At 35.1% G+C, this 13274-nt stretch overlaps 1 protein-coding gene across 1 annotated transcript in view; it reads left to right on the forward strand.

The window, feature by feature from the left end:
* CAPRIN1 (cell cycle associated protein 1) overlaps positions 1–13274 on the forward strand; it is a 35076-nt gene that overhangs the window by 19714 nt on the left and 2088 nt on the right. Inside the window, exons 8-18 of the mRNA XM_068989267.1 lie at positions 979–1031; positions 1109–1195; positions 2244–2399; positions 2522–2630; positions 4490–4551; positions 5024–5134; positions 5334–5483; positions 6612–6762; positions 10624–10818; positions 11306–11409; positions 11806–11869. Coding sequence (XP_068845368.1) covers positions 979–1031; positions 1109–1195; positions 2244–2399; positions 2522–2630; positions 4490–4551; positions 5024–5134; positions 5334–5483; positions 6612–6762; positions 10624–10818; positions 11306–11409; positions 11806–11869 — 1242 coding nt within the window. The remainder of the gene's footprint in view (positions 1–978; positions 1032–1108; positions 1196–2243; positions 2400–2521; positions 2631–4489; positions 4552–5023; positions 5135–5333; positions 5484–6611; positions 6763–10623; positions 10819–11305; positions 11410–11805; positions 11870–13274) is intronic.

The following is a 13274-nucleotide window of genomic DNA, read 5'->3' on the forward strand; positions in this document are numbered from 1 at the left end:
AGGTGTTAAATATCAGTTATTTATCTTATTGATCTTTATCCCTGTTACAAATGTCTTTCTCTTGCTACGTTATTGCTCGGTTGGAATATGGATAAGGGGGCCACTATTGTATATATGGCTTTTCAAGTAGATTTTGACTGATGTGTGCTCATTTATTGTGGCTTATTACCATGCCAGTATTTGAGGAGAATGGTATGAGGTGGTTTTTTTTTTTTTGGTATGAGGTTTTGTTGTTGTTTTCTATGATGGAGAGTTACAACTATAAATTTCTCAGGCACCAGAGATCTATTCTAGCACCTAGTGTATCACTAATATGTAGGTAAACAGTTACTATGAAGACTTTTCTGATAAGTTGATGACAACACGTGTTAGCTGTGTAAAACTTGGGCAACTTATTGAACTTCTGTACCTCATGTTCTTCATTTAGGAAGTAATATGTATATGATGGTAAGCATTTCATACAAGTGTTAGCTATTAGGTTGAAACTAGACAGGAACACTGCAGATTGGTGGAATTTACTGTTGCAGATCCATATAAAGCGATTTAAGTCGGGTTTTTTGGGGGGTGGGGGTGGGGTGGGGGAAGGGGCTTGCAAGATCTTGGTTCCCTGAGCAGGGATTGAACCTGGGCCCTGGCAGTGAAAGCAGAGTCCTAACCACTGGACTGCCAGAAAATTCCCAAGTAGTCTTTCCCACCCCACCACCACCACTTTTACCAAGTAGATTAGTGTGGAGACTAGGATGCTGGTTTATTGGCATCATATTTGATCCAGAATAATTACTGTTGAAACTGAAATAAGCCTGGAATACATGGTTAAAAAAAATGTTTTCTACTATGTAAGAGTAATAAAATACAGAAACTTACTGTTAACTATAACTTTGTAAATTCAGACTATATGATGGGGAACTGGATTTAAATGAATCGTTAACTTTTAAAAATATATTTTACACTCTTTTGTATCATTTTTTAACCTTTTAGAACCTGAGCCAGTGGAAGAATACACTGAACAAAATGAAGTTGAATCAACAGAGGTATGATTTTTATTTTATGCTAGCTTTTTCTTTCTGTCTTTCAAACAGAGGTCTCAAACATTTACTTTGCTTTGCAGTATGTAAATAGACAATTTATGGCAGAAACACAGTTCAGCAGTGGTGAAAAGGAGCAGGTAGATGACTGGACAGTTGAAACAGTTGAGGTAAGAGTTGTCGGTTACAAGGCTGTCTTTTGTCTTTAATTAGTACTTTTTGTCTCTCCTAAGAACAAATTTAGATTTTTAAGTATTTTGCATTATAAGTACATTTATTATAATAACAAACTCATTATATAAGACTTTAAAAGGTGATTTGTTTCTGTTGATATTTAATATAATCACCACTTTACTGTTCCAATTACAAGAAAATATACAAATATCTATGTAGTTTACATGCTCAATCTATTAAGTACACAACCTGTTAATCAGGTTGCACCATGAAAATCTGGTCTCCTGCATGGATAGCCTTCAGGAAAACTACCTGACGGGGGATACATTGAGGTGTCATCTCAGACTCTTCCTTTACCCTGATACTGTTGATTACCAAGTTCTGTTAGCTCAGTATTGCGTATAAAGGAACTAAGGTTGTGACTTGTCCAGGCTTAACAGCCAGGCAGAGAAATATGTAAATTTGTAGTAATAACAGTTAGTGAGATTTCTTAGCAGAGCAGGGAATTACTTAAAACAATAATTAGGAGAAATTATTAGGAAGATGATAGGTAGAGTGAAATTTGGCTTCTGTAGCTATTTAGACAAGGTGTGATAGAGCTTGATCCTATGGTACTGGTGGAGAGTGAAATGATAGGAACTTAAGTTTAATGATAGCTAACATTTTCTTGAATGCTTAGTATATATCAGGTACTGAGATATATATTTATTTATATATAGGTGTATAGGTTTACTTACTGTAGAAGGCTTAACAGTTTAAGTAAAATACTTGGTTTTAGGACATAGACACAGTATTTTTTTTTTTAAGCTGTTTACAGGGTAAATCTGAAATGCTATTAATAGGTGGCAACCCTGTGGAATTGGGAACCCTGTAGAAGTGAGAGCATTGATCAGAATGTTAACTTTGGCTTAATTTGGTCAGGTTGACTACATTCAAATCTGTTACTCTGTTTCTAGTATACATGGTATGTGTAATTTGGGGACCAGTCATGACGGTGATGGATGGAGCTCTGTCATTCTACCAACCTGTCCTCTTCTGCTTTAGGTGGTAAATTCACTCCAGCAGCAACCTCAGGCTGCATCTCCTTCAGTACCAGAACCCCACTCTTTGACCCCAGTGGCTCAAGCCGATCCCCTCGTGAGAAGACAGCGAGTACAGGACCTTATGGCGCAAATGCAGGGGCCCTATAATTTCATACAGGTAGGTACTAGTCAAACACTATGACAGATGGGTTAGGTATTTACATTAACTTAATTACATTGTATCCTACCTAAACTTTATACATTATATCCTACCTAAATATGAATTGCATTATATCCTAGGATTCAATGCTGGATTTTGAAAACCAGACACTTGATCCTGCCATTGTATCTGCACAGCCAATGAATCCAGCACAGAACATGGACATACCCCAGCTGGTTTGCCCTCCAGGTTGGTAGTGATCATGTTTATGTGAGAAATACAGAACCAGTCTTTTTAGGTTATGTAAAGTTCGTGAAAATTAATCTTTTTATTTTTAATGATTACTTTCAGATCTTGTATCTTTTAATTTGGTAAGAAATGTTAACTCTTTTTTCCTATAATGTGAACCATAAATGTAGTTCCATCATTATTAGTGGTGGATTTTTTTTTTGCTAACTTTATTGGCATATGGACATACAGAAATGTACATGGAAATTTAAAGTGTGATGAGTTTTTACAAACTTGAACTCACCAGCACCCAGAAGTGGAACATTACTAATACCCCAAAAGCCTACTTGTGTTCCCTTGTAGTCCCTAGTTACAACCTCTTCCCTTGCCCTATAGCAGCCACATCCTGACTTGTACAACTATAGATGTGTTATGCCTGGTTGGGTGTTTTTTTTTTTTTTGGTATGATGAAATTTTGCTTGGCTTTTTAAATTTCAAAATTAACCTAGGAATGGACTTCCCTGGAGGTCTAGTGGTTAAGACTCTATGTACCCAATACAATGGGTGTGGGTTTGATCCCTGGCGAGGGAACTAGGATCCCACATGCTGCGTGACAAAAAAAACGTTATCTATATTTGGAAAAAGGAAAGACCAAATTACTTTTTAAAAATTAATCTAAAAAAGATGGGTGTCTTTCTCTGAAGGATGATTGCAGCTTTTTAGGAGGATTTCTCAACATCTTATTACTTAAAAATGAGATGGAGTAGTGAGGGGGTAAGGAAATGCTCAAGAGGAAAGTGGAAGAGATGGACTAGAAGACAGCTGAAGTTTCAATTTCTCACTAATCTTAAACCATTATTTGAAACGGCAGCACAGTAAATAGGGTTGGTGCTTTTGTATTGGGTTAAGTGGAGCATCTTTTAAAGACCATTAGTAATTTTGAATCTTGTTTTTTTCCTACAACATGTCAGCATTAAGGGCATAAATGTGGAACAATATGAAGTAACACATTTAATGTTGATCTTAAATGTTATAAAAGGAGTTGCTGGTAAAAGGAACTATTAAACTATGTTTAATAAACATAGTTAATATGGTAAGTTAGGATTTTTCTAAAGGAAAGGGAGCTCATGTCTCTTTACTAAGAGTTAGAAAACAGATCAGGGACTCACAAAGTTATTAGTGTTCACTTTTTTAGCTCTACCAGAGGAAGAAAATACATAGTTTTCTTAGCTACGCCAGTCAGCACATGCACCACTGATGTACTCTGTAAAGCTATTTAGATTTTCAGGTGATGGTAAGTCAACTAGACTCTCCAGTGAAAATGGATGATTTCCAAATGACTAACGAAAGATACTGTATTTTATGATTTGGAACAGTAGTGGAAGAATGATGAAAGTTGACAATAACATGCACACTGAATTGAATATAGGCTTTTTAAAGATAACTTCCTATTTTTTCCAGTGGAAGGATTTGGAATTATATTGAAAACTGATAGTTAAAATATTTCTAGATATTATCTATCTCAAAGTTTTGACTGTGCTTGTTTGTAGTTAACTGCTTTAAAAAGCTCTTTTTCAGGGATAATTCTAGCATTGATTCTTATTCTGCTCTACACTTATTTGTTAGTATTGTTTGACTAACACTGCAAAAAAAGGTGAAAGGCATGTGGCAGTTGATTAATAATAATGAGTATCAGTTAACTAAAAATGCTCACTTGAAAGCTAAAATCCTTCCTGTACTTCCCCATTTACTTTCCTAATTGCTAAATAGTTTATTTAGGATTTGGCTATAGAAAATTGACTTTAGAGACTAAAAGATATTTATACATCTCTGAAGAAATTTGATTTTGTATGACAGTATTTTTTTGGTCAATTTTACAGTTCATTCTGAATCTAGACTTGCTCAACCTAATCAAGTTTCTGTACAGCCAGAAGCTACACAGGTAAGACTGAAAAATTTTTGCAGTTTTTGTTTTTAATCAGTTCTTTGGTCTCTTTCTTAGCTAGCTTATGAAAACCAGGTGTGAGTTTGATCATTGTCAAGTCTGGCATGAGTAGCTATCAACTTTTATTTCCATGTTTACCTTTATTTTTCCTTTAATGAACTAATAAAAACAATTTATTTGTTAATCCTTGTGGTTTTTAATTATAATGAAGTTTCAAAATTTCAAACTGAGAATTTGAGATGACAGTTTAGATTTCATAACTTTAAAATTTAGTGTAGATATTATCTACATTTATAGGGAACTTCGTAACTGGGCTTGGGTTTATTAACTTTGATCTTAATAATATATGTATTTTTCCAGTTGTTAGGTTTTATAGTCTCTTTAACATGAATGTCCGTTTCTTAGCCCTGTATGTAATGAAGTTGGTTTATAACAGAATGAAGCTTTGATTTCTTTACTTCTTTGTTAGGTTCCTTTGGTTTCATCCACAAGTGAGGGATATACAGCATCTCAACCCTTGTACCAACCTTCTCATGCTACTGAGCAACGACCACAAAAGGAACCGATTGACCAGATTCAGGCAAGTTGTGTTACTAGGTCATATAAACTTGATGAGGCACTTGAATTGGTGGAGGCAAATAACTGTTAATACAGTATCTCTTTGTTTTGGACCTAACTCATTCACTATATTATTTTTGTTTCATAAGATAGTTGAGTTCATTAACATACGTATAGGTCTTAGTTTACCACTAAAGTGCATCTATTCACTTTGTGTTTAGGCAACGATCTCTTTAAATACAGACCAGACTACAGCATCATCATCCCTTCCTGCTGCTTCTCAGCCTCAAGTGTTCCAGGCTGGGACAAGCAAACCTTTACATAGCAGTGGAATCAATGTAAATGCAGCTCCATTCCAATCCATGCAAACGGTAAGCAGATTAAGCCAGTTGACATTAAGTGCCTGGTGTGTACTATCTTCATGGTAGAGTCTCAGCAAAAAGTCACAAAAACTTTGTGCTTGAGTCTGTATCTACTGTAACTTTAGATTATGTTTAATTGAATGTAAAACTCATTTTTTTCTGTTCACAGAGATAAACTTGAATCTTAGGAGTTATGTGCCTACATCTTGTTTTGTAGTTTCACCCTTTAAAGTAACAGAATTTTAAATTTGAAAAAAGTAGACTGATATATATCATTGGTCTTCCCTTGTGGCACAGTGGTAAAGAATCTGCCCCCCAATACAGAAGATGTGGGTTCGGTCCCTGGGTCAGAAACATCCTCTGAAGAAGGAAATGGCAAATCACTCCAGTATTCTTGCTTGGAAAATCCCATGGATAGGAGCCTCGTGGGCTACAGTTCATGGTGTCCCAAAGAGTCGGACACAGTGGAGCATACACACAACACAGATCATTACCTAGAGATTAATTGTTTATACTTAGTCATATTTACTGAATCTTTTAATTTACTGAATTATGTCTCAGTAATAGATGTTATGATACTACACTTCAGTTCTTCAGTGAGAATCTCTAAATCACAGGATTTCTAGAAAATAATGATAACGAAAATACCGTGATCAATGGAATATAGCTAAAACAGTGCTCACAGGAAAATTCATAGTTAAATGCTTAAAATACTAATTTTCAATTAAAATATAATGAAATATTCAACTTAAAGTTCATAGATTTAATTTATCTAAGTGATAGTATGTCAGGGGTTTGCATCTTTTAAGATTTCTCATTTATAATAGCATTTCCAAGGATTCTAATCCTTTGTCTTCTCCGATTTTTAATCCTTGTTTATACTCTGCTAAAAAGTGCTCTATGATGTGTATGTGTATTTTCCAACACTGAAGTGCATTAACTGAGAAACTCGTGTGTGTGTGTTTGTGTGTGTGTGTGTGTGTGTGTGTGAGACAGAGAGAGAAATAAATCTTGAGATTTTTGTGATGCTTGTTGTTTACATCTCAGTTAAGACCAGCATTGAGATCTGCCATGTTAAAAGTAGGAAAATGATTAGCATAAAGGGAAGAACTAATCATTTACTTTATTTACTTATAGGTGTTCAATATGAATGCCCCAGTTCCTCCTGTTAATGAACCAGAAACGTTAAAACAGCAAAATCAGTACCAGGCCAGTTATAACCAGAGTTTTTCCAGTCAGCCTCACCAAGTAGAACAAACAGAGCTTCAGCAAGAACAGCTTCAAACAGGTAGGAAAACCAGTGTCACCTCGTTGGCTTACTTTCCACTGCAGTGATTGACATTGTTAGGCGAGTTTGGACTTTAGAGTGGCAGTGACCAAGAGTTTTTATTTTGGTAGTAGTCCAAAACAAATTAATTTTTCACTGTTGATTCTGAGTACAATCAAGTCCATATTTGCTGTATGTGAATTATGTGCAGGTTTTGGAGACCATATGCCCATTTTCCTTTGGTCAGTGAGTTTTCAAAATAGCCTATGTCATTGGTGATTTTAGTGGAATTAAACTTGTTATTTGAATTAGGATCAACTTTGGTTTTAATTGCTAATTAATTGAAGCCTGGTAGCATGATATCTGGCAACAAGTCAGTTATACAAAGTTAAGCAGTAAAGGCATGGTAAGGCTACATTTAGTAGACTAGGTTAAAACAAAGTCCTTGCCAGCAAATAAGGTCATAATTTGGCCAGTAACCATATTTCTGACAATAGTAGATTTCTTATATTTGTAAGATATAAATATATATATATTTTTAGGTCTTGGCTTATTTAATTCAAATAATTAGAGATTTAATTTGAATCCCACAACAAACTAGTAAACCTGACTGATGTGAATAACTCTTCTGATTTCTTGACAGACTTGGGTCAACAATAATTTTTCTTAGATATCCCTGTGGTAGTTAGCATCACTAATCAGTAGAGTTTGAATCAACCATAGTCTGATAGAAATTTGGCAGTTATGCAGTCTATGCTTCTGAATGATAAAATTGGACTTCTCATTCTCAGGCTCCTTTAATTATTCAGTGCCACGTAAAGGCATACCTTGAGGAGATTGCAGGTTTGGTTCCAGACCACTGCAATAAAGCAAATACCTCAATAAAGTGAGTCATATGAATGTTTTGGTTTCCTAGTACATATAAAAATTCTCTTAACACTATACTATAGTCTATTAAGTGTGCAGTAATAGCATCATGCCTAAAAAACAGTGTACATGCCTCAATTAAAAAATACTTTATTGCCCCAAAATGCTAACCATCCTCCAAGACCTCACTTGAGTTGTAACATCAAAGATTGCTGACTGCAGATCACCATAACTTATCTAATAATGAAAGTTTGAAATATTGCGAGAATTACCAATATGTGATTTATCATATTGATAAATCTATCAATGTGATTTATCATTTGATTTGGTTAGTTTTGCCTTTTGTGCCAGTTCAGTTCAATCTATCTTATATTCTACTCAATTTCACTAATTGACTATGAAGCATTGGTGCTAGATAATCTTTTTTTACTTTGTCAAAATATATGTTATCAATGAAAATTAACTTCAAAACAGTTAAGATATTTTCAGTACAAAATAAATCAGCCCATATGCTTTGCTCAAATACATCCACACTACCACTGCAATCTAGGCAGCCATCAACTCTTATCTAGAATATTGCAACTCTCTCCCTTGACTCTTATGTTAGCCCATTCTGTTTTCCACACAGTAGCTAGAGTGATTTTAAAATGTAAATCAGATGTCTCTCTTCCTGTTCAGAGCCTCCCAGTGCCTTTCAATTATATTTAGAAAAGAAACCCAGTCTTCACCTTACACGAGATCCACGATCTAGGCCCCTACCTTGATCCTGTGTATGTCCTGTTTTCTTCGTTGTGTGCCCAAACAGCCACAGACACAAATTATCTTCTTTCTTTAATGTAAAGAAAAGTCCTTTATGCTTTGTTTTCTTTTTGCCTGAAACTTTATTCCACTATTTGCATAGCTTGCTTTGTGACTTTTAAGCCTGTGCTCAGATACCACCTCACAGAGACCTCCCTTCATCGCCTTGTCCAAATATAATATGCTTACTTTAGTCATTCACTTACCCTACTCGGTGTTTTCCTTAATCTCTTATTACCTGAAATAATATAGATGTTTTTACTTGTATGTGTATTTTATTTACTTATTATTTCCTACTATTAAAACTTCCTTATGGGCAAGGATTGTGTGTCAGAAACTATCTCATCCCTTGTGTGTAGGACCTGGCTTGGCATGTTGAGGGCGTTAAACGATATTTGTTGATTAAGTCAGTGTATCCCATCGTTTTAGAAGTTTTTTTTTTTTTTTAATATTTATTTGGCCACACCAGGTCTTAGCTGTGTCATGTGGATCTTTAGTGGCAACATGTTGGATCCAGTTCCCAGGGGGCGAACCCTGGCCCCCAACATTTGGAGCGTGGTGTCTTAGCCACTGGACCACCAGGGAAGTCCCCCATCATTTCAGAAGTTTTGAATTAGTATCTCATCAACAATGACATTAAAAAAAGATCTGGCAAGGATATATGACTTTTTTCTCTATGGACTGAAAGTGCGTGCTTATGCTTTACGTGCACTTAACTAGGATCTTTAAAATAAAGATCACACTTTAATTGTTCCGCTTTGAGTTTCTTGCAGTGAGATTTGACCAAGGATAATAAAGTTCTTGCTGACAAAGTCAAAAATTCACTTCTTCTGACCATTTTCTACTTGCATATGAATGAATCTTTTTATTAAAAAAAAAAAAAATTTTTTTTTGGCCACACCATGTGGTATGGGCAGGATCTTAGTTCCCCCACTAGGGATCAAACCCGTGTCCTAACCACTGGATCGCCAGGGAATTTCCTGAGTGAATCTTTATAGATAGAAAATTTTACTGGTGTGATATTTGATTTATAGCTATGTTTTGAGAATGTAGTAAAAGATAATTTGAAAGATCACATTGTGCTTAGGTGCATTTGATCCATTACGTAGTTCAAAAAAGAACCTTTTCTTCCTAGGCATTCTCTAGTTTTTTCATTGCAAAATAGCATTCTGAGAACCATAAACATGGATTTCTTGAAGATACAAAGTAGGTCAGATAAATTTTCAAGACTCACACTACCTTGTTTCTCTGCCCAAACATACAACATTTGGGCTGACTGGAGGCTGCTGACTTTTTCTTCCTTGAGTATGGCCCTTCCTTTGGTCTGTACCTTCCTTATCTCCCAAAGTTACTGTTAGCCTTGTTTTTTCTCTCCTGTGAATTATGAACATTGGAGTAATACCAGGAATGTATCTTGCTGTTTTATTTTTGAAGGTTTCTAGATTTTAGGCTTCTCCCCATTGTGGAAGGAGGAGGGATCCAAGGTATAATAGCATGGACAACCTTCCATATTAGAATACTTCCATACTTCCAATAGTAGAACCTTCACTTCAGGGGGTTAAGTGCCAGTATGAGTACTATTTAATTCTTTTTTAAATTGGCTGTGCATTTAAAATATTTGACATGTACTCAAGTATTATGACAGGGTATATTTTGAAGGCCTCTGCTGATTTATCTTTGTAATTGAGTATTCTAGCTATAGCTGCTTAGCTATGGGAAGGTATGTTTTTGTATGTTTTAACAAATATCAAGGGAAATTTAGAGGAATAAGAAAACTAGCAATAGGAGCTTTATTATAATGAAAAGAAGTAATTAAATGGTACAGAATCCCTAAGTATTTCAGTACATAAAGTCTTTTGATTATTGTAGGTCATTTGTGCTATATAGAGGTGGCTCTCAGAAGATGTGTAAATAATACAGCCTTTCAAGTCATTTAGAAGGATAGGTGTGCTTTCACACAATGTGTGCTCTCAGAGGTTTGGAATTATTGTTGGAGAACTTCATTCTCTTAGCTTAGTACAGGGGTAGGAGCAAGACGGGGATTTCATTAATGTGTAGTTTTCTCTGTTATTAATATGAAAATTTAAAGACAGAATTAAACTTTGAGGAGACTGTAAGAAATTTCTTAAGTGAGAAAGCATATAGGAAATCAGGTAAATTGTAATGAGCTGTGTGTGTGTATACATGTATATATGTACTTTTTTCTTTCTGTTATAGTGGTTGGCACTTATCATGGTTCTCAGGACCAGCCCCATCAAGTGACTGGTAACCACCAGCAGCCTCCTCAGCAGAACACTGGATTTCCACGTAGCAGTCAGCCCTATTACAACAGTCGTGGTGTGTCTCGTGGGGGTTCCCGTGGTGCTAGAGGCTTGATGAATGGATACAGAGGACCTGCTAATGGATTCAGAGGTAAAGACAAAAACCCCCAAAAGAAAGTTCATATTCTTTTCTAATTTGCACAGTATATAGAAATATGTTTTTTATGAAAAAATTGTATCTCTCTGCATTAGCTTCTTATGTACAGTGTAAACTTTTTTTTGGTATGTGTTGATAAGAGTTATTTAAGTTGGCAGAGTTGGGACTGAGTATTTTGTATGTATTAAACCCATATCTACCACTGTCCTGTAAAGGATAGTGCTTTCTATAAATTATGAGACCTTATGGAGATTTGTTGTTTTTTTGTGGTGTGTATGTGCAAGGATGGGTAACTGCTGCATCTTAGAAGGCAATAGAGACAAATTAGATCAGGGTAGGAAATTAGAAATTAGTTTGAATGACTAGCATGGCTTAACAGTTTTTCAGTTCTTCCTTGGTCAGTAGTGAGAAGGTAAAAACTCTTTAAGAAGATAACAACAACAACAAAATTTTTGCTTTTTCTTCTTGTCCTAAATTTTAGGAGGATATGATGGTTACCGCCCTTCATTCTCTACTAACACTCCAAACAGTGGTTATACACAGTCTCAGTTCAGTGCTCCCCGGGACTACTCTGGCTATCAGAGGGTAGGTGAAATTGTTTAAAAATATAAACCTGACCTAAGTACCACAATGAAAGGGACTAATGTAGTTGCTTGACAAACTAGAGTAAGTAATTTGGGGCTAATTTTGAACCTCTGTACAAGATACTTCTTTGTGGAGAATGATGACTTTTGCTTTTCTTAGCACTCAATATAGGGATTCATTTAATAGAGTTTGATAAACACAATGATTTTTATGAGCAAAGAAGTGTATCTCGTTGATCTTGAAAATAAGAGAAGTACTATTACAGAATATCTTATAGCAGTGCTATGTTTAAATGTCTGAAAGAATAACAGAATTTTGTATGCTATGAAAGACTGTAAGAATAGAGTAAGCATTAAAAATTACCTTTTCTTCAGTACTAACTAGCTTGTCTTTTAGGATGGATATCAGCAGAATTTCAAGCGAGGCTCTGGGCAGAGTGGACCACGGGGAGCCCCACGAGGTAATATTTTGTGGTGGTGATCCTAGCTCCTAAGTGGAGCTTCTGTTCTGGCCTTGGAAGAGCTGTTCATAGTCTGCATGTAGGTTACATGTTAGGAATACATTTATCATTTGCAGAGTTGTTGCTAGGGATTAAATGAAATGCTCTGTTTCTAAAACTTATCTTGAACCCAAATTTAATTTTTTGAATGATTATCCCTGTTACTATATAAATTGTCTTGAAAACTAGAACATTTCTCCTCCTCAGAAAGTGTTTTTCCAACTGCAAATTATTTTTCAGGTCCTAAAACCTGCTAAATGTTTTTAGGAAGTACTTACTGAAACATTTTTGTAAGACATTTTTGGAATGAGATTGAACATTTATATAAATTTATTATTCCTTTTTCATTTTTGAAACATGCTTATTATATTTTAGGGCCAGAAACCCTTTAATGGCCGGATAAGCCATAGTGACATTTAGAGAACCATTTAGAAGTGATAGAAAATTGAAATTTCAATGACTTTTGGACCACTATTAAGTGTTATAAATGTCATTATTTCTGACTTTTAAACAAAGCCTCCAAATTCATAACCAACTTGCAGAACTATACTTAAAAATTACAGGTTTTAAGAGTTTTTTGTTTTGTCTCTTAATATAGGAAAACTACTTCCTATTTGGGTAGGAAGTCAGTCTGTGTAACAATTAGAGGTAGCATTTCATATGATCTGAAGTTCTAAATGGTTCTCTGATTTGAGGGAAGTTGAATTGATTTCCTCTAGATATTGGCCATAATATGTATACAAATGTATATTAAGGAGGAATTACAAAATTCTTTAATTTCAATGCTAGTAGAAACTGGCCAGCAAAAAAGGTGCATTTTTTTTTTAAAATTATGGATCACTTGGGAATTACTGACTTGAAGTATCAAAGGATATTTGCATGTGAATGTGGGTTATGTTCTTTCTCACCTTGTAGCATATTCAATGAAAGTTGAGTTGAATGGTAGCTAAAAATCTGTTTTAACAGCATGTAAAAAGTTACTTTATCTGTTACAAGTCATTATACAATTTTGAATGTTATGTAGTTTCTTTATAACAGTTTAGGTAATAAGGTCTGTTTTTCATTCTGGTGCTTTTATTAATTTTGATAGTATGATGTTATCTGAAATGTAAGCTAGCGTGTATACTAGAATGTAAGCTCCATGAGAGCAGGTACTTTGTCTGTCTTCACTGCTGTATCTATTTCCAACGCCTGATGACAGTGCCTGGCACATAGTAGGCACTCAATAAATACTTGTTGAATGAATGAATGAATGAGTACTGGTGGAATACTCCATTAGCTCTACTCTTCTTTTAACTAGAGAACATGAGCAAATTTGCACATGGCAACTTCCAGGACAGGTGAAACTTGAACACTGAAGAATTGA

This window comes from Capricornis sumatraensis, chromosome 16 (genome assembly GCF_032405125.1).
Source record: "Capricornis sumatraensis isolate serow.1 chromosome 16, serow.2, whole genome shotgun sequence".
Classification (NCBI taxonomy): Eukaryota; Metazoa; Chordata; class Mammalia; order Artiodactyla; family Bovidae; genus Capricornis; species Capricornis sumatraensis.